At 57.8% G+C, this 18643-nt stretch overlaps 1 protein-coding gene across 2 annotated transcripts in view; it reads left to right on the top strand.

The window, feature by feature from the left end:
- The first annotated feature begins 4921 nt into the window (after nucleotides 1-4921).
- The window catches only part of ZFPM1 (zinc finger protein, FOG family member 1), a 31603-nt gene continuing 17881 nt past the window's right edge, over nucleotides 4922-18643 (top strand). The window contains exon 1 of one of the 2 annotated variants that reach the window (XM_086757820.1): nucleotides 4922-5149. In XM_086757820.1, coding sequence (XP_086613946.1) covers nucleotides 5110-5149 — 40 coding nt within the window. In that variant the 5' untranslated portion in view covers nucleotides 4922-5109. Of the gene's footprint in view, nucleotides 5150-6029; nucleotides 6798-18643 lie in introns of those variants that run through there. The other variant, XM_086757818.1, reaches the window with a different exon arrangement.

Here is an 18643-nt window from a genome sequence, read left to right as displayed (position 1 = left end):
CTGAAGGCAGGAGGCTGACACAAAGCCGGGCATATTATATTCTTTAATTACTGTTGCAATCATAACATTTAAACGCTGTCAATGAGAGATAGCTCCTAACCGCGGGCTGGAATCCTTGCCACTTGGGGCTTGTAACTAAAACTGCAGGATTAATTTGATTAATTGATAGAATTATTTTCCAAACTACTCTTTTGTTTATGGAGGCTTAAAATGCTTGCCGCCTGCACCCTCCTGGTGTGTTGCAGAGCGGAGATAAAGTGGCTGAAAATAATTAGTATGGCTTAATTTAGGGAAAAAAATAACCTCAGAAGAATTTCGCAGAAAATTTAAGGCGGCGCATTTTACTTTGTTTTGGCAGGAAATATGATGGGGCTGGAAATGGGACTTTTATGGTTTCCCTCGGCTGTATTTCAGCAGGGCAGCAAACCTGCGGGGCTAAGCCTGGGTGTTGCTGTAGCTCCCCCGCGCCCCCAGATTCTCCTCAGACAGAGCCCGCTGAGAGCCACAGGTTTGCTGCAGGGGATGGGACCCCTCCGGGGGCCTGGGGAGGGTGCGGGGACAAGGTCCCAGAGCAGCCCCCACCTCGCGGCGGCACAGGCCACGAGCGATGCCGGCCTCAGGTACCGCTGGGTCTTCGGGGGGAAGCCAGCATCGTCCCTGCAGCTCTGACAGCTGAAATATTTAATTCTTCCCTTTCCCCTCTAAGTGACAGTGGGTTTTTTTTTTTCTCCCATCGTCTCCCGCCTGCTCTCACCCACATCCCTGCTGAGCGGGTGACCCCCCCAACACCTCCCTAAAGCCCCCACGTTTGCCAACTCCTGCATTATCCGGCAGCGCTTGTCACTGGAAAGATTGCGGGTCCCCGTCAACATAATTCCAGCGAGGAAGGCAAAGCCCAGCTGCAGATTAACTCGCTGCTCCGTGGGTCCCCGCAGCGTGGGTGGGGGGCACCCATGGGACCCAGCACGTCCGGGGGTCCCAGGGCTGCACCCCAATGGGATGCGCAGCTGATCTGCACCGTCCTCGCCCGCGCCCTCTGCAGATGGGGACATCCCGGGGGCTGGCTGGGTCTGAATGGAGGGTGCCTGGCGTTGCACTGAGTCCCTTAGGGGATTTTTTGGCTCCTTGCCCCCACCCTAAATTCTCCCCGAGCTGCTGTTTGCTCTTCAAGCCCCACCAAATCCAGCCAGCCTTTCTTCTCACCCAAGTTTCCGAGCTGAAGGTGCTTTAAGCCGCTCTGTAAAGCCTGAGGATAATGGGATCCACCATGGTTGTCACATTGTGAGCAGAGGCTGAAGATTTATTTTATTTTTTCTTGCTCTTGAGTCAAATCTGGCCATTCCTTGCACAGCAAGAATTTAAACCCCGGCTCCCACCTCCCCCGGCCGTATGCGTACAATGGGGACCACAGGAGCCCACAGGCTCCTGCATCCCTGATGCTGAATTGCCTTCGAGCGGGGAAACCCTGAGTCCAGGCGGCTGCAGGGTGTGGGGACAGGAGGAGACAACGCGGGAGCGATGCACCTGCCCAAGGGCTGCTGTTCTGCCAGCAGCGATGCCCCCCGAGCTGCTGCCCAACCCTGGGAACGGAGGATCGGTGATCTTGTGAGTTGGAGCACCGTCCGTATAGCGGGAGATCAATGCGGGGGGGAACAGGCACGGAGAAATCCCAGCCTCGAATGTGGGGCGTGGGGACCACTCGTCCACACATTCCCACCAGTAGCATCCAGCATCATTTTGCATCATTTGTTTTAATCCAAAAAACCTTTGCGCTGCCATCACAGCTCCTGGGAGCCCTGAATCCCACAGCAGCATCTCCGCACAGGACGTACCCAAACCGTGCCCAAGCCGTGTCCCAGCCGTGTCCAAGCCGGAGAGGACCCCACGGGCAGGGGCATCGCGATGCCATTCCTCCCTCCTGGGACAAAGAAGAAAAACCACTCTAAACCTTGACCTTTTGCTGTTTCTGCCCTGCCAGCGGACGGCGCCACGGGGACACAGAGCCCCTCGGGGTGCTCAGCGCAGCACCCAGCATCCCCGCCACCCGCCCCTTCACCCATGAAACCCGGCCGAGGCAGCACCGTAGCTTTTCCCGTTTCCATTCCCGCGCCGCCGCCTCCCCTCCCCGCGTTCCCTCGTAACATCACCCCAGATTAATTGGCGCTAACACAAATGTACACAGCTCCATAAAAAGATGTCACCCCGCTCACAATGGGGGGAACGGCCGCTCGCGCATTATCTCTGCTCTGCAGGCGTGTAATTCACTCCGCAGGAAAACGCGCTATTTATTCTGTTACCCTATAACAATCTCTCCGCAAACACAACGGGATCGGGGAGGAGGACGAGGGGGGAAATACCCAACCGTGCCGTTGTCACCGGCACCGAGCCGGTTGTCCCCGCGCAGGGGCACCCGTGGGTGATGGGGCAGGGAGACACGGGGCTCGGGGACGTCCCCGTGCCGGGGGTCCAGCCCTCGGCCCGGTGTCGTTTGATGCGACTGCGAATTTTCTGGCCTGGAAGGGGGATCTAAGAGGCTTTGAGATGGTGCCAAAAAAGCTCATTGAAAGGGCACTGGTGAGGAATGCGAGAGGGGAAGGACTGCAACCTGTTCCCCCCACCACAGCTGGGCTTCCCTCCCCGGGACGGGGATGCGGGATGGCTCGGATGAGGTTTTATTTTTGGCTTCTTAGGGCAGGGGTGAGACGCAGCCACCCGAGGGTGGGACAGCAAGCAGGATCTGGCCCCTTGGCCCCTCAAGGGATGTTCTCGTGCATTTTCGAGCACGAAGAACCGGGAATAACCAACAGCCCCCTGCTCCGTATTGCAGACAGGAAATTTGGGGTGGCCTATTTATGTCTGCTCACCCCTAGCCCCCCAGGCCCATGCAATTAATGGCGTTGTATTTAATTAAATCGTCTCATTATCTCAGTGTCGGCAAACGCGCTGGGTAAAATCACACCGGTGCCGTGAGCGGCGTTGGCAGGCGATGCCGTGGATGCACCCCGAGGGTGAACCTCCAAACACCCGCGGCCATGCCAGGGACGGTGGAGACCCCCCGAAAGCAGCAGAGCGGAGCTCCCCGCCACCCTGACGGAGCCAGCGTCCGTCGCGGCTGACGCGAGGCAGAGGCCGCCCGAGCCTCCTCGGGCCGGACCCCGCAAAGGCGTCGGGGCGCTTGATCTCATCGCTCGGGGAAGGAAAAGCCACCTGCCCTGGGGGGTGACAGTCTCCAGGAAGGCTGCGATTCGGGGCCAAATGAGGTGAAAAATGTCAAAATGTTATCAGGATCGTTTTGGGGGGCAGCTGGCCAAGTAGGCGAGAGCAAAGCCTTGTCCTCGGCAGCATCTCCTTCCCTCGATGGGTTTTTTTTTTTTTTTCTTTTTTTTTTTCTCCCCTGGAACTCTTCTTAATTCCTAACTTAATTTCTTTTGACATCCTCATTGCCGGCTTGACCTCTTTACTGGAATCATGTGCTGCTTAAAACTCATTATCCCACCATTGGAACAGGAAGTTAATTAAAAACCCTTTAAAAAAAGAAAAAGAGAGGAGGGGGGAAAAAAACCCCACACCCCATGTCCAGGATAGATGGAGAGGGGACATGGCCAAGGCACCATGCCGTGCCGTGCTGTGCCATGCCATGCTGTGCCCCCGCAGCCCACCGCCCCCCTGCTCCCCTGCTGATCCAAAAATTGCATCACTAATTGGGGAGCACCGGCCGTCGCCGCCGGCAACGCCCCCCTGCACCGTGATCGGCCGCGATGGAGAGCCGGCTTTGGCAGAAATTATTATTTTTGACAGCAGCAATATTTCCTTCATGGACCCAAAATATAATAAATGTGTTTATCCCACAATTAGCCCCAAAATTGCCGCCTGCTTGCACGCTGGTGGTGAGGATGGGGACCCCACATGGCATGGCTGGGATGGTGCCAAGGGGGCTCCATTCCCAGTGTGCCCTGGGGTGTCCCCCCCCACCACGAGACAGGGTGACGGTGACCCTGGAAGTTGGGAGTGGAACTTTTTGGATTGTCCATCTCCAAACAAGCGGGATTTTAAGATGGGGTTGGGATCCCAAAGAGAAGCCCTGGGGACCCCATGGAAGGGTTTGAGGGTCTCCAAAGGGTGGGTTGGGACCCCAGTGGGGGGGACTGAGGTGCTGGAAGGGGGGGATTGGTGTCCCTGTGGGAGTTTAGGACCTTCCAGAGGTGGGGTGAGGGGGAAAAGGGAGTTTGGAGACCCCAAAGGAGGGGCTTGGAGACCCCAAAGGGGGGTTAGGGTCCCAAAGGAGATGCTTGAGAACACCAAGGTGGGGGGCAGAGTCCCAAAGGAGTGCCAAATACTTGGGGACTCAAAAGGGGGTGCTGGGGTAGCAATTGAGGGGCCTGGGAACCCCAAGGAGCAGTTGAGGTCAGGAAGAAGGGGCTTGGAGACCCCGAGGTGGGGGGGGGATATGCAGGAGGGGCTGGGGACCCCAACGTCGGAGTTAGGGTCCCAAAGGAGGGGCTGGGAACCCCAAAAGGGGGCAGGACCCCAAAGGCGTACGGAGCAGGGCCCCAATGCAGGGGACTGACGGGCCTCCCGGGGGGCGCGGGGACCCCAAGGCGAGGCTGGCGACACAGGAGGCGAGACAACCCCCGAACCCCCGCACGGATCGGGCCCTGGGGTGGGGGGAGCGCCCCCCCCCCCCCCACTCCGCGGCCGCGGCCACGCCCCTCCCCGCCCCGGCAGCAGCCGGCTACACCATCCGGTGGGCGGGGCCGTCGGGGGAGGGGCGGGGCGCGGCGGTGGCCTATGGGCGGCCGCGGCGGGGGCAGGCCCCGCCCCCGTGGAACGTTCCGCGCGTTTGATCGGCTGCGGCGCCCCATTGAGAAAAATCCCGCGGCGGCGGCGGCGGCGGCTCCGCTCCGCCGCGCACGGCCCGGCCCCGGCCCCGGCCCCGGCCCCGGCCCCGGCCCCGGCCCCGGCAGCGCGAACGGACGGACGGACGGGCGGGAGAGAGGGGAGGCGGGGGGGCGGGCGGGCGGGCGGGCATGCGAGCAGCCGGGGGCCCGCCCGCCGCCACCCACCTGCCGCCCGCCCAGCCGGAGCACCGGGCTCGCCCCTCGCCGAGCGATGTCCAGGAGGAAACAGAGCAACCCCCGGCAGATCAAACGTGAGTGTGTCCCCCGCCCGCTACCGGTACCGGCACCCATCCGCCTCCCTCCCTCCTTCCGTACCACCCCCCCCCTTATTTTTTGTACAGCACCCCCTCACTCTCGGTACCCCCTCACCCCCCACCCCAGTACCCCCTTACCCCCCGGTACCCGCCCGGGACGGCCGCGGTGCGTGTTCGTTCCTGCTGCGGGCTCTGGGCTCTGTCCCATCTGCCCCCCCTACTCCCCCCCGCCCCCAGCGCGGTGGCTCCGGTACCGGTTCCCGATGGGGGCCCCGATAAGGCTTTAAAATATTCCGTTCTGCAAGTCCCGTCCCGATAACATCGCTCTGTCGGGACGGCCTGAAATTGTGATCTTATCTCCCATCCAGCGCCGTCAGCCGGGGCGAGGGGCTCCCCAAACCCACCCACGGGAGTCCCCAAACTCCCCCGAGGGTCTCCACCCCGGCCCCCCCCAGGGCACCCCAGCCCTGCCAGCAGCTCCTCCCTCCGGCTGCAGCACCCTCAACCTTTTCTACACGAGGTCCCCCCGTGGGTGCTGTCGTCCCCCCGTGACCACCGTCGTCCCCCGTGACCTCAACCTTTTGCCCACCCCAGTGGTGTGTCTCCCCCCCCCCCCCCCCCCCCCCCAGGCGGGGACGGGGCGATAACCCAATGACAGGGACCACCCTAGGGTCTCGTGGGACTTCGGCCGCATCTCCCCATCACCGGAGGGTCGCGCTCCCCGCCATCCAACCCATTTCCCGGGATCCGCTTTCGGGAATGCGCCGGCTGCGCTGAGAAATTCTGCAAAGTGCTGGAAGTTTTTTTCGGTGACAGGCTTTAGCTTGGCTTTTCTCCCTTCCTCTCTGGTGTGTGTGTGTGTGGTTTTGGGTTTTTTTTTTGTTGTGTTTTTTTTTTTTTTTCCCTTTTCCCCCTCCAGTCGATGGAAACTGGCGATAAGAGGGAGATGGGAGGATAGGGAAGGCTGGCCACCATGCGATAATCTCGCTTTATCTTTCTCTCGAAATAATTGCAAGGCTGAGTTGCACCTACCTGTTTCCCTGCCTGGGGTGATCGCTCTGGTGATAAAGCTCAGCTAGACTTTTACCCGGGTAGAGTTAAAAATAGTCCCAGCTGCCTCCTATTTTTTTTTTTTTGGGTGAGAATTTTCTCCTTTTTTTTTTTTTTTTAATCCAACTTCCGCGGCTTTATTTCGGCAAAAAGCCCGGCTGCCCGGCGATCCCTTCCCGGGTAACTCCGGCTCGTTCAACCGGGAGCGTTAAGACCGAAGCGAGCGGTAGCGTGGAAATAACGAGGCCGATGTAGGCGATAGGCTACGGGACGCCCGTCCGGCACTTACCGGCGGGGGGGGGGGGGGGGGGGAATAATAAAAAAAAAAATTAAAAATGGGGCTGGATGAGGCCACGGCAGCTTGGCCGGGCGAAGGCGGCTCGTATCTCCTTCCTCTGCTGCTTTTCTGCAGAGATGTGAAGAAATGATAAAGTGGGAGGCTGATCTCAGGCCGCCGGCGATGGCCAAAACTGATTAAAAGCTGAAAGCTTGGAACCTTTCCTGTATGTGTCAACATGAAAACAGTCATTAGAGGCGGCGAACGCGGCGAGCGCGCCGTGCCGCTGCCTCCGACGGCTCTGCGCGCCGCGGGAAGGTATGCATGAATCAGGGCTCCGGTAACCAGACTCCTCTCATGTACAGACCGGACCTGTTTCCACAAAGTCTGTCCTTTTTATCGTCTCGGCTGGAGCATTAAAAACCTCCTCCAGATTGCTATCTGCTGATTATATATATATATTTTTTTTATTATTATTATTTTTTTTTCCCCTGGGTGATGCTACGTTCTCACTCTGGCTTCATCTCTTCTGGGGTTTGGGGTTGTTTTTTTTTGTTGTTGTTGTTTTTTTTTTGGGTTGGGTTTTTGGTTGGGTTGTTTTTTTTTTTTTTTTTTTTTTTTTTTGCAAGCTCGATGCGATGCGCAGATAGGCTCGCAGGAGAGATCGCCGGGAGAGAGCGGGTGATGGCCAAGAGCGATAAGACAAAGATCAGACACCGGACTATATTTAACCGGCTGCTCTGACCTCCTCCCTCTTTGCTTTTTGGGCCGGAGCGCTGCAGCGACGCAGGGGGGCGCGGGGACCCCCAGGGACGCCCGCTCTGCGCTCTGCCCAGCAGCACGCGGCGCTGGGGCTTTGACAGCCGATCGCTTCAATAGCGGAGAAAACACCCAGAGCAGATATTTATTAAATTTTTTGGGGTACCTGTGCCTTGAGGGGGGGGGACAGTTGCGTTTCACCCCCCCCGCTCCATCCGCGGCTGTAACGCCAGCAACCTCCCTGCAGCTGCTGCTGCTGCTTTGTAGGGTTTGGGTTTGGTTGTTGGTTTTTTTTTTTTTATTCTCTTTATTTTTTTTTTTTTTTCTGTCTTTTGTTCTGCTGGTAGATAGATGCGAGGGGCTGATAGAGAGCGGGAGCTGATCTCCAACCCAGATAGCCTGTTATATTTATTAACTTCAAACATGGGAGCGCGGGCACCCGGCTGGTGAGCGAGGCTGCTGGCAGCTGCCTGTGCGTGCGCTCCCAGCGCCCGCTCCTCCGATGGGGATGCTGATAAGCGGGAGATTGATCTCATCGTGCTGATGTGCCTCTCCCTCTCTTGTTGTTCTAATATATAGATTTTTTTTTTTCTTTTTTTTTCCGAAATGAACTGGAAGCGCACACTTCTGTAGTAGTCGCAGGGGCCTGCTTGTGGTTTGTTTTTTTTTTTTATTTTTTTTATTTTTTTCCCTTTTCCCCTTCTATTCTGCTTTCAGCTACAGCAGATCAGCGCCTCCGATAAGCGCCGCGGGCCTGATCTCCATCCCGATAGCGATTGCCAGGGGAGATCAGGACCACTTATCTCTCCCCACCAGACCGGAGCAGGATTCAACAACAACACAGGCAGCAAAGAGGGGCAGGAGGGCTCCAACAACTTGTTCCATTGCAAACGTGATTAACGCAGATTAATTATCTGATGGGGGGGCAGCAGCTGCATATGTGTGTTTCTTTCTCAAGGTGTGTTGGTTTTTTTGGGTTGTTTTGGGGTTTTTTTCCCCCTCCATGTGCTCCGCCGAGAAGCCGAGCTCTCCCCAGCGCCGGTTATCAGCTGCAGATGTTGCATTAGTTCGATGAGAGCTCTGACTTTCTTTTTCGATCGTTATCTCCGCGGAGCAAACGCATGGGCTGGGAGGAGGGGGGGGAGGCGGCGAAAGCACCGTCATATTTTTGCATGTGGATTTTCTTTAATTGCTATTAGATGGTGTTAGATAGCGAGCGCGATCTGCGCCGCTCAACCCGCCTCTCGATGAACTGGGTTGGGTTGGTTTTTTGGTTTTGTTTTCTTTTCTTTTCTTTTCTTTTCCTCTTTTGCAAGCTCGGCTGCTCCCCTGTCCCACGCGGGCTCCGCGATGATGCCGGACGGGGGGTCGCGATGCGGGGTGGGGATGACGGTTGTGGCCGGACCGTGGGAGCCATCCTTCCCGGGAGCTTGGAAAATTGCTTTTCTTGTGGAGATGACGGTGGCCAACCCCGAGTCTATTTTTAGCCGCGGCGTGGTGAGCTGGTGGCGTGGGATGCTCCCGGCACGCCTCCTGCCCGCTCCTCTCCCGCTCCCTTTGCTCCTTGCTCCTTTCCTTCCGCTCACAGGTGACTAACTGCCTCTGCTTGCTGCTTTTTTTTGTTCCTCTTTCCTCCCTCCCTCCACCCCCTGCTGCTCTGATGCCACCACACTTTTCCATCCAACCTCTGTGCCTCAGTTTCCCCGTTCGCGCCTCCCGGGGAAGCGATGCTCTGGGCCGGCGTGGGCAGAAGCGCGCTACCCCGTGTCCCGCGTCTCCGCTACGCCCGCGGGTGCCGCCTGCTTCCCTGCCAAACCCTGGCAGGGACTCCTCCGGCAAAGCCCGCAGCCCATCGTGGGGAGCTCTCCCGCCCGTTTCCCCCGTGCAGGGTTTTGGACCGGCTGCAGGTGATGCTGGAAGAAGTTTCTCTCCTCTTCCATGGGCGGTGGTCCCGGCGTGAGCGTCCCCCGCAGGGAGAGGCACTGGCACCGTGCTCGGCGGCTGGTGGCTGAGGGGACAACTTGCCTCAGCCTCTCTTTGCGGCAATAAATTCATTTAGAGGGCTCTGGGCTGCCTCATGCTCTGCCGGCCACAGGACGTGCGGTGCCTGTCCCTCGCTGCCCTCCACGAGCCCGTTTTGGGACCCCGGTTGGGATTTATCGCCGGGATCCACAGCGGGCAGAGAGGACGCGTGAGGGATGCTCGGAGGGCAAGCGCCGGAGCCAGGCCGGCCACAGCCGCGCGCGGGGCACCCGACAGCGCGGGTGCAAAACCTGTTCCGCCGAGAGCCCCGGCGCACGTCGCCGCCGCAGGGCGGGAAGACGGCGTTGGCGGCCGCGCCGGCGAGGGAGGCTGCGGAGGCTTTGGCAAGCGGCCGCTTCCAGGGCCCGTGGGCGCTGGGGTTGGGTTGGGTTGCATCTGCTGCCGCTCTTCCACCTCCCGCACCCCGGGGGGACACCCCCGTGCCACCCCCTCCCCAGGCGCCCCGAGAAGGCACGGAGTCGCCGTGATGCCCGCGTCATAGGGACCATCCCTGACATCCCACGTCGGAGCGGGAAAGCCACCTCCAGCTGGGATTTACGGCTCTGGATCCCAACTTGCATGGTTGGGCAAGGTCTTATTTTTCCGTCGTGAATCACGAGGCCACCTAGCAAGCTGCAGGTTCCTCTTTCACCACGTCGCGAGCCGGCCAACTCGGCAATCGGGGCTCGGGAAGAGAGCAATTCTTTCCCCACGGGCGTTGCGCAAGGAGATGGAGATCCACGGCGCAGGTGATCCACGGTTCCTGCAGAGGGGCAGCCCCCTCCCTCCCTGGAGACCCACCGGAGCCACCCGGCGATGGCGGCATCCCAACGGCGCTGGGGCACCTGACTCCTCCGGTGTCACCGTGTCCCCATCCGCAGCGTCCCTGGGGTATCCCGTGCCGTGCGACACTCCCGGCCCCGTGGCGGCCGTGGGGTCCGTGCCCCCCACATCCCTGGGAAAGAGAAGGGACAACACTGCCCAAACTGGGAGCGGCAGGGCTGGCACGACTTGGGGATGGAGCCGCTGCGCCCCGCGGGGTGTTGGTGGATTTGTGAGCATATACACCCGTTCCGGGCAAAGGGAAGAGGATGTTTTCCGTGCGTGCTGTCCATCCTACTGTAAAAATCCCCACGACCTGCCTTGGAAAATGCTGGCTTGGCCAACGTTACGTGGCTGGTACCTTCCACGGCGGCACGGCCGGAACTGGGACCCGAGGCTGCCGGCCAGAGGGCTGTGAGTGGCGGGAGCGGAGAAACCTCGTGCTTTTAAGATTTCTTTATTTAAGAAGAAAAAGTGGAAAACGCCTCTCTGCCAGCCCTGCATCGCGTTCCGGCTGTGCGAGTCCTGTGGTTGCACCGAGGGCGTGGATTTTTCTTCCTGAGGGGAGCAGAAATCAGCTCGCCCCTCCATTGGAAAAGAGCGTTAATGGGAGCGTGAGGTCAAAATCTTCTTTTTTTTTTTTTTTCTTTTTTTTTTTTTTTTTTTTTTTTCTCTGCAGCACGTCCCATGACTGTTTTTGTTGCCTGACTCAGGGTTTTTGGGCGCTCCGGCTTGGCCAGGCTGCTGTCCCGCTGCTTCTTTTATCTGGAAAGTTCAAGTGTTTCGGGGGGTAATACAGTTCCCTCTTCCGACGGCTGCCCGGCAAAGGCTCCGCATTGTTCCTGCAGCAACGTGTTTTTTTGGAAGGGATGAAATGCCGAAAGGAATGTAACTGCTGACCTTGGGCTGCAGTGGGGTTAAGGAGTGTGTGCCTGTGAGTCACTCCAGATAAGAGCCTTCCACGGCTTTTTTCCTCCAAAATAATTCTTTATCTCCCCTTTCTCACATGAACATATTTTCTTGACATCTCCCGTTCGATAGCGCGTGGAGGAAATGTGCTCCTCTAATTTGTCCATCTGATGAAATATAGATGCATTGTTTTCGCTCGTCCTTGGCGCGCTGGGGGTCGTGGCCCTGCGATTTGGGGATGCTTGGCGGGGTCGGTACCCAGGATTTTGGGGATGCGCCTCAGAGTCAGTGCCCAGGGCTTTGGGGATGCTCAGTGGGGCTGGTACCGAGGATTTGGGGGATGCTTGATGGGGTTGGTGCCTGGGGCTTTGGTGATGCTCAGCAGGGCTGGTACCCGGACTTTCAGGGTTGGTACCTGGAACGCTCCCAAACAGGACAGCATCACCCCGCGCATCGCCAGCTCGGGAAGCACGGCGAGGGGGGAGGAAGAAAAAAAAAAAAAAAAAAAAAGAACACTTTTAGCTTTCCACCCTCTGCTCCGCCGGGAAGTTCAGCCGCTCGCTCGCTTCTCCGTCTCCCAGCCGAGGCCTCTCATGCTACTTCCAGCTCCTATGATAATGCGGAAAGTTGAACTGGCCCCATTACTGCGCTGCGATGGTTGCCTCGATAACGCCCCGATAATGGCAGCGATAGCGGCAGCTCGGTAGCCAATGGCTCTGCCGCTCCTCCCATTAACATTCCCCACCACGGACCGGCTCGGAGCTGCCTATCTGCTCTCCATTTCCACTCCTCCGCTAGATAAGAATGGAAATACTGACTTCATAGCTCACTGATTAAAGTGTCTGGATTTCTTGATAATACACAGATAAATTATGTTTTTCAAAAAGAAGGTAGGGAAGGGAGTGCGAGGGGAGGGAAAAACCTCCAGTCCATTTTTTTTTTTTTTTTTTCTCCCTTCCCTCTTTCTGGCCGTGCCCTGTGGGTTGGGGGTTTTCTCCTCTGAAATGCCCTGCCTGGGGTTGGCAGCCGGAGGGCAGAGCCCCGTGCGGTGCCTTCAGGGACAGAGCGTCGCCGTGGGCAAGAAATTTTTGGGAGGCTGGGGTGTATCGCACGCATGGTCGCGTCTCACCGGGATGGAGGCGCTGTCCTCAGATGCCAGGGACCCGCTCGCATCGCGGGGATATTTGGCTTTGCCGGCTGCGGCGATGCCACGTGGCCGGGATCCCCATGCCGGCTGACGGGGATGCGCGGGAAGCGTCTCCCTGTTGACGCCCATCGTCAGCCTGAGCCTCACTGGTTTTACTGGGGGATGGTGCTGTGGCCAGTGCGATGCTTTGGGACCGGGCTCATCCCGCTGGCCCATCTGGGCTTAAAGGTGCCCAAACCATGGCACCCCGAAGGCCGGGTGATGGGTGCAAGCTCTGCTCCTTTAGCATCCAATTTTCTAAATTATATTTGAATTTCCTCACTCGTCCCCGCCGGAGCAAATGGGGCTGCCAGACTTTTTGGTTCCTTGGGCTGGAAAAGGTATCGACCACAGGAATCTAAGTTTGTTGCATCTAAATATAAAACTAAAGAGCAAACGGTATAAAGTTCATTTTTTAATGTGCTGCCCCATTCCAGTTGGGCTGCTCTCTTTATTTTTTTTTTAGGGGAACTGTGATAAAAAGCAGCGATAAAGCCAGGACTGTTTTGTGTAGGAGTCGGTATCTGCGTTATCTATCTCCCTTTTTCACTCTCCGAGCAGCTCTGTTGTTTTTTACTCTTATCTCACTCCACCAAAATGCCAAGAACAGGAAAAAAAAAAAAAATTAGAAAAAAAAAAAAAATAGCAAAAGAAAGAGGCAGCACAGGCACGCGCGTTTGAACGCGGGCAAATTCAGCGTCTGCGGAGCCGGGCACGAGTGGCCATGCTGCTTGGAGTGGGAGGAAGAGGAGGGTTGGGGGTCCCGGCGGCGGAGGGGCTACGTCGCTACGAGCGTGTGCGCTGGTCCGGCAAAGGCTGCGAGGCGGGGGCCTGGAGCCGTCCAGTTTTTGGGGACAGCGCTGTCCCAGCAGCCCCCGGTGACCTCCCACCTGCCCACCCTGCTTCTTGCAGGTGGGCCACCCAACCGTGTTGCACCCTCTTAGGGTCCTTTTTTTGCTCCTGGAGCCCCGTCCCCCCTGTTTGTTGCTGCAATGTTGACTGGAGACCCCGAAGTGGTCCAGGACGGCACTGGGAGCTGGCATTGGGAGGCTGGGAGCAGCGGGGACACCCCAGCCAGACCATCTTCAGGAATGGGTCTGATGGCCTTCCAGGCCACGTCCACCATCATCCTTGTCCCCATCCCTCCATCCTTGTCCTTGCCTGGTGCTGTCATGGACTGAAAGTGTCGTGGTGGAGGCTGAAATCTGTCCCAGTTCCCTTCCCAGCGGCTTTTGGCAGTGGGCTGGGCCCGGCAGGACCTGAAACAGCTTCCCACGGGGTGGGGGATGGCTTCGCGCGGCATCTCCGGGGTAATTTGTCGCTAGATTAGCAAAGAGCTTGACCTCTGGCCTCGCCGTCACCTGGTATTGATGGGGCTGTGCCACCGGGCGAGCATCGCAGCCGTTCCCCGCTGGAACGGCTTTATTCCAGGTAGGAGCTAAAGTACCAGAATTGGGGTTTTGGGGGGTTTTTCCCCCAGAAAAACTCCCTTTGGCCAGCAGCAGTGAAGGCAGCTGGTGCAGCAGCGGCAGCGCCAGTGAGCGTTGCACGTTGGTGCGGCCTCGCACGTCCATGCCTGTTTGGAGCCTGGCCTTCACGGACGGAGTTTCCTTCTGTATTTTTGGGGTATCCAGCTGCTCCTGCGCCAAGCTGCCCAGATCCCATCAGCGTCGGGTCGAACGTCTCTGACTACTCTTGGTTTGGGGGACTGGGACGGAGCGCGCGGCCCGCATCCCCCCGCTAAGGGCCGGTCCCTCTCTGCCGCCCGCCTCAATTTCCCTCCCGTACTTTTAACATCATCTCCTCGCCCCGGCCGGGAAGGCAGGGCCGCGTTACTCATCCCATCGCATCCTCTTCTCCCGGAGCATCCATCTGCTGTGCCGGGGACAGGGACGGCTCTATTAGACTCTCCTCTCTTAAAAAAAAAAATCTATCAGGGCGTTATCGACCCCATCTGAAACGTAAAGTCACTTCATTGTCATTGTCCCTGTATTTTCTTTCTCATTATTTTCTCGTGCCCCCCGTGCCCCCCGCCCCGCCGCCCCAGCCGCTGTTGGGAGATGATGCCGGGCTCCCTCGCTCCGGGTATTGGTAATCGCGGCCCCCGAAGTGAAACAATCTCCTGTAATCTATCAGCGGTTTATCGGCCCTATCTGAGCGCCGGGAATGGCTGGGCTCGGCGATGGCGCCGTGCTCGGCCGCTGATAAAGTTACAGAGTTCAGGCGGTGATGAATGTTAAGTAACTGCACCCCGCGCAGATAGGATGTGGACTTGGCAGGGGGAGCAGCTCCGGCTGAAACCAATCTCTCCCCTATCAGCAGGGCTGGTTTTTCTCAGGCTCTGCTGCTCCCCGCCTTGTTTCTTCCCCCACGGTTGCGAGCGGGGTGCTGCCCCGGTGTAGAGGGGGACGCCGGGGGGTGCCGCGCCCCGCGGGTGGAGCGATGGGGCGGTTTGCGTCGCCGGGGCGTTTCGGCAGCGGTCGGGGTGCTGCGGGGTGCGGCCGTGAGCATCCCTCCCGTCGGTAGCTGCAGCATCCCCCTGGGACCACCTGCAGCATCCTCGCCCCTCCGTGAGAAATCACAGCATCCCCCACTGTCCCTCCTTCCCCTCCTGGACCAGTTAGGCCTCAATTCTGTATAAATTTAATAATAAATTATTATAAATATCCACTGTGGGCAACGGCAGCCTCCCCCCCCACCTGCATTCCCCCACTCTCCCTCATTCCCCTCCTCTTCCAATCAGACCTCAATGCTTTATAAATTTAATAATAAATTCTTATAAATCCCCCCCATAAGCAATCGCCGCTATCCTGCGTTCCCCTCCTGGATAAGTTAGGCCTGAATACTTTATACATTTAATGATAAATTATTATCGATACCGCTCCTCACGAGCCATCGCGGCGTCCCACCAGCGATGGGAGCGTCCCCAACCACCCTCATTCCCCTCGATAAATTAAGCTTAATATCATTACCAATTATCAGAAATCCATTCGAAATCCCCCCTCCACCTGCCAGCTCCCCAAATTTTTTTTTTTCTTCTTTTTAAATTTTTTTACCCCCCCTTGCTCTTTTAACCCAGGGCACCGCGGGAAGGCTCGGGGCGAGTTTTATCTGGGGGCGATGGAGAAGGGCCCCCGAATTAGAGATAGGTACCGCTGGGGCCAGCCCCAACCGCTATCGGCTCCGTGCACCGGGCTGATATTTCGTGGGCTGATATCCGCAGGGGGAGCCCGGCCCTGGGATGCTGCAGCCAGGCTGATAGGGGAAAAGGTTGATTTGTGCTCAAAAACGTCCATTTTCATCCAAAAATGGGGGTCTTGGGAGGGTCTCGCCCGTTTTTGGAGAGCATTGCGATTTAACGCAGCGTCCCAGCAGCAGTAACCAAGGGGAGGGGAAAAAAAAAATGACGTGACCTTTGAAGACCGGCGTCACTTCCGAGCCACCGAAACCTCGTTTGCCCTCGGCCACAGCGCTTGGCATCCCCGATCCCCCGGGGAACGGGCTCGGGGGCGCCCGAGGTCGTCGGTGAAAGCAAACATTAATCCGTACTGGGGAAAAAAAAATTGGGTGAGAAGAGGCAGGCTGGTGTCCCATCAGATACCGGCGGTTTTTTGGATTTGCGGCCCAGGTTGCTGTCTGGGCGTTGCTTGCTGCAGGGTTGACGGCGGCACAACCCTGCTACGAGACCCTGGGGAATCCCCGGCCTGTGCCAGATCCCACCAAATCCCCAGAGATGGTTTTGCCGCTGCAGTCCTCTCCGACAGCGGCTTTCCTGGAGGGAATACCACCCCCAGTGCCCGCTCCTGTGCCCACTCCTGCAGCTGTTTGCTCGTGGCTGCAAAATTTGGGGGGAAATAAGGAGATTTAGGGGGCAGCGAGCTGGATTCCCCACATCGCGATCACGCAGTGATGGATGAGTGCCATGGCAGTGCTGGTGGGGAGCCTCACCCGGCCGCTTTGGGGTTTTTTGGCTTATTCTGAATTTATTTTGGGGGGGCGGGGGGGCAGTTGTTTTTAATTGGAAGATGGATCGGAGCTTTGAGGTGCCTGTTGGTGAGGTTTGGCACGTGGGACGCGTGCCAACGGACGCCAGACGGCGAAGGCGGGTCACCCCCACCCTGCACGTGTTTTCGGTCCAGAACCCGCGTTCTTCCACAGGGACTCCTCCTCCTCCTCCTCCTCCTCGCTCCGGAGCCGGTGGGAAAGTCTGGGGCTGTTGCTATTTTCTATCTGTTATCGAGGCCTCTTATCGCTTTGCTCTTGTCTGCGTGCCGGCTCTCGGAGCGTCCAGGGTCTCACTCTTGGCAGCCTGGAGAAGTCCCCCTCCTTTTTTTTTTTTTTTTTTATTTTCTCCATTATTTTTCCTTTCATTTAATTTTTTTTTTTTGCTAAGCGCTAATTTATTTAGCTGCTTAGCTAAGCGCAAAGAATCAAGAAAATATTTCTTGTCCCTGTGCCAGGAGAACCTTAATTTGGGTGAAACGATCCAGTCATCCCCTGGGTAGCGATGGGTTTTCCTGGAAAAACCCCCGGAATGCCGACCCTCGCGCCCGCCCGGACCCGCGCCCCCAGGTGATACAGGCACGTCGCTTCCTGCAAGTTTTACAAGCACTGTAATTTTTTTAAAAAAAAAAACAGAGAGAAAAAAAAAGAAAAAGAAATCCTTCCTTGTTATCAAAAAAAAAAAAAAAAAAAAGAGGGAGAAGGAGGGAGGGAGAAGAGTTAATCGTCGAAGCGGAGTATCTTGGAAGGGAGCATTTTTTGGCTCTTCCCCTCTCTGTAAAGCCAGCCTCAGTAATTCAGTTTTAAAGCATGAAAAAAGGGAGTTGATGAAATTCCACTATCAGCACCGAACCAATATGCAAAATATCTCGCCGAAAATCAAATAGCTATTATGTTTTCATTTCCATTTCAGCGTATTTGCTTAATGAAGAATAGACAGATCAGGCAAGCCGAGGGAGGCTGTGTGCGGTGATAACTGTGCAGGGCTTCCAGCAATCCCGGAAAAGTGACGCTCCGCTCCCTGCTCCGTGCTCCCTCACTTGCTTTTTTTTCTTTTTTTTTCTTTTTTTTTTTCCCTTTAAAAAATTTTTTTTTTTTAAGCTACCCACTCGTTCGTTTAACCCGCACCGCCGGGGCCGGAGCATCCCTTGGGAATCGCGGGCGCGCTGGGAGCGGGATGCCGCCATGGGACAGGCTGGATGCGGGGATGCATCCGGGGAGCGCGGCGCCGGGATGCTGCCGGCCACCTGGCATCCCCATAGGCGCTCGCTGATGCTGCGGTACCCAAACCCCAAATTTTCTACTGTTGCGTTTATACGGGGCGTCTCCATCGCCCTCCTGGCCGGGGCTTGGCGTTTCGGGGTGGGACGCAGGTGCCGTACGCGCGGTCCCAGCCCCGTCCGTCCCTCCCCGTCCATCCCGGAGGTGCGAAGCCGTGGAGCAGGCGAGAGTCGGGTTAACTTTATCGGGAGCCCAGGAGCCGTGAAGGCGTGAAAGAAGAAATTAGCCGAACAATGTTTCATTTACGGCGAGAGAAACGATTTGTTAGCCGGCGATTGTTTCTGAATATTATCAGAGCCTTTTTAATTGTGCTGGAACTGAAATTAGCAGAATTAGAATAAATTGCCTTCCCTTCTCCGGCAGCCTCTTTATCCACGCTCATTGTTGTCTGCTTTGTATAGATTATGGGCTCTTTGTTCTCCCGCTGTAAATATCCACGCCTGGAGTCACGGAGAGCAGCTGAGGTCTGCAGCCGGTTTGTCACCGCGCCGTCCCCCCCACTGCCCGCGCGCCGGATGGTGCCGGATGGGGCACCGGGTGGGCAGACCCCCGGACAGGCTTCGTGCGGCGCGAGCCGCGTGTGCGCTCGCTCTGTCCTTTCTTTCTGGATTTCGGCACGGATGTAGGGGGGGAGATGCTGCGTTGCCGTGGAAACGGAAGAGGCAGCTGTTCATGGGGGGGCTGCTGGGGTGTCCCCTTTGGATTCCACTTGCACCCCTGGCCCCACTGCAGTGTCCTGCTTTGGCCGGGGCTCTGGGCATGGCAGGGGGGCTGCGTCGTGGGTCTCCCGTCAGACAAGGGGTGCTGGGGACCATGGCGGGTGGTTTCTGGGGTCCCTCGCCCCAATTTGGAGCAGGTGGTGGGGTGGTTTGGGTGGGAAGCGAGGGTGCGCGGTGCAGCGGGCCGTGCACCCGTGGTACAGGGTGGGACCCCTCTCACGTCCCAGGCAGGCGTGGGACCATCCCCAGGAGGTCGGCAGGGGAACCAGGCGTCGCTCAGGGGACATCCCGGAGCAAGGCGACGGCTCTAGAAACGCCCCCCCTCCGCAAGGGGACACGGGACCCCAGCACGGGGCCGGCGGCGGACGGGGTTTTCCCTTCCCGCGACACGCAGAACTGCGGGACGTCTCCCGGCCCCACAGCCGAGCAAGGAAAGGGCCATTTGCCAAAACCCAAGGCGTTGG

This window comes from Chlamydotis macqueenii, chromosome 13 (genome assembly GCF_036417535.1).
Source record: "Chlamydotis macqueenii isolate bChlMac1 chromosome 13, bChlMac1.mat, whole genome shotgun sequence".
Taxonomy (NCBI): Eukaryota; Metazoa; Chordata; class Aves; order Otidiformes; family Otididae; genus Chlamydotis; species Chlamydotis macqueenii.
This window is presented reverse-complemented; position numbering and strand designations above follow the sequence as displayed.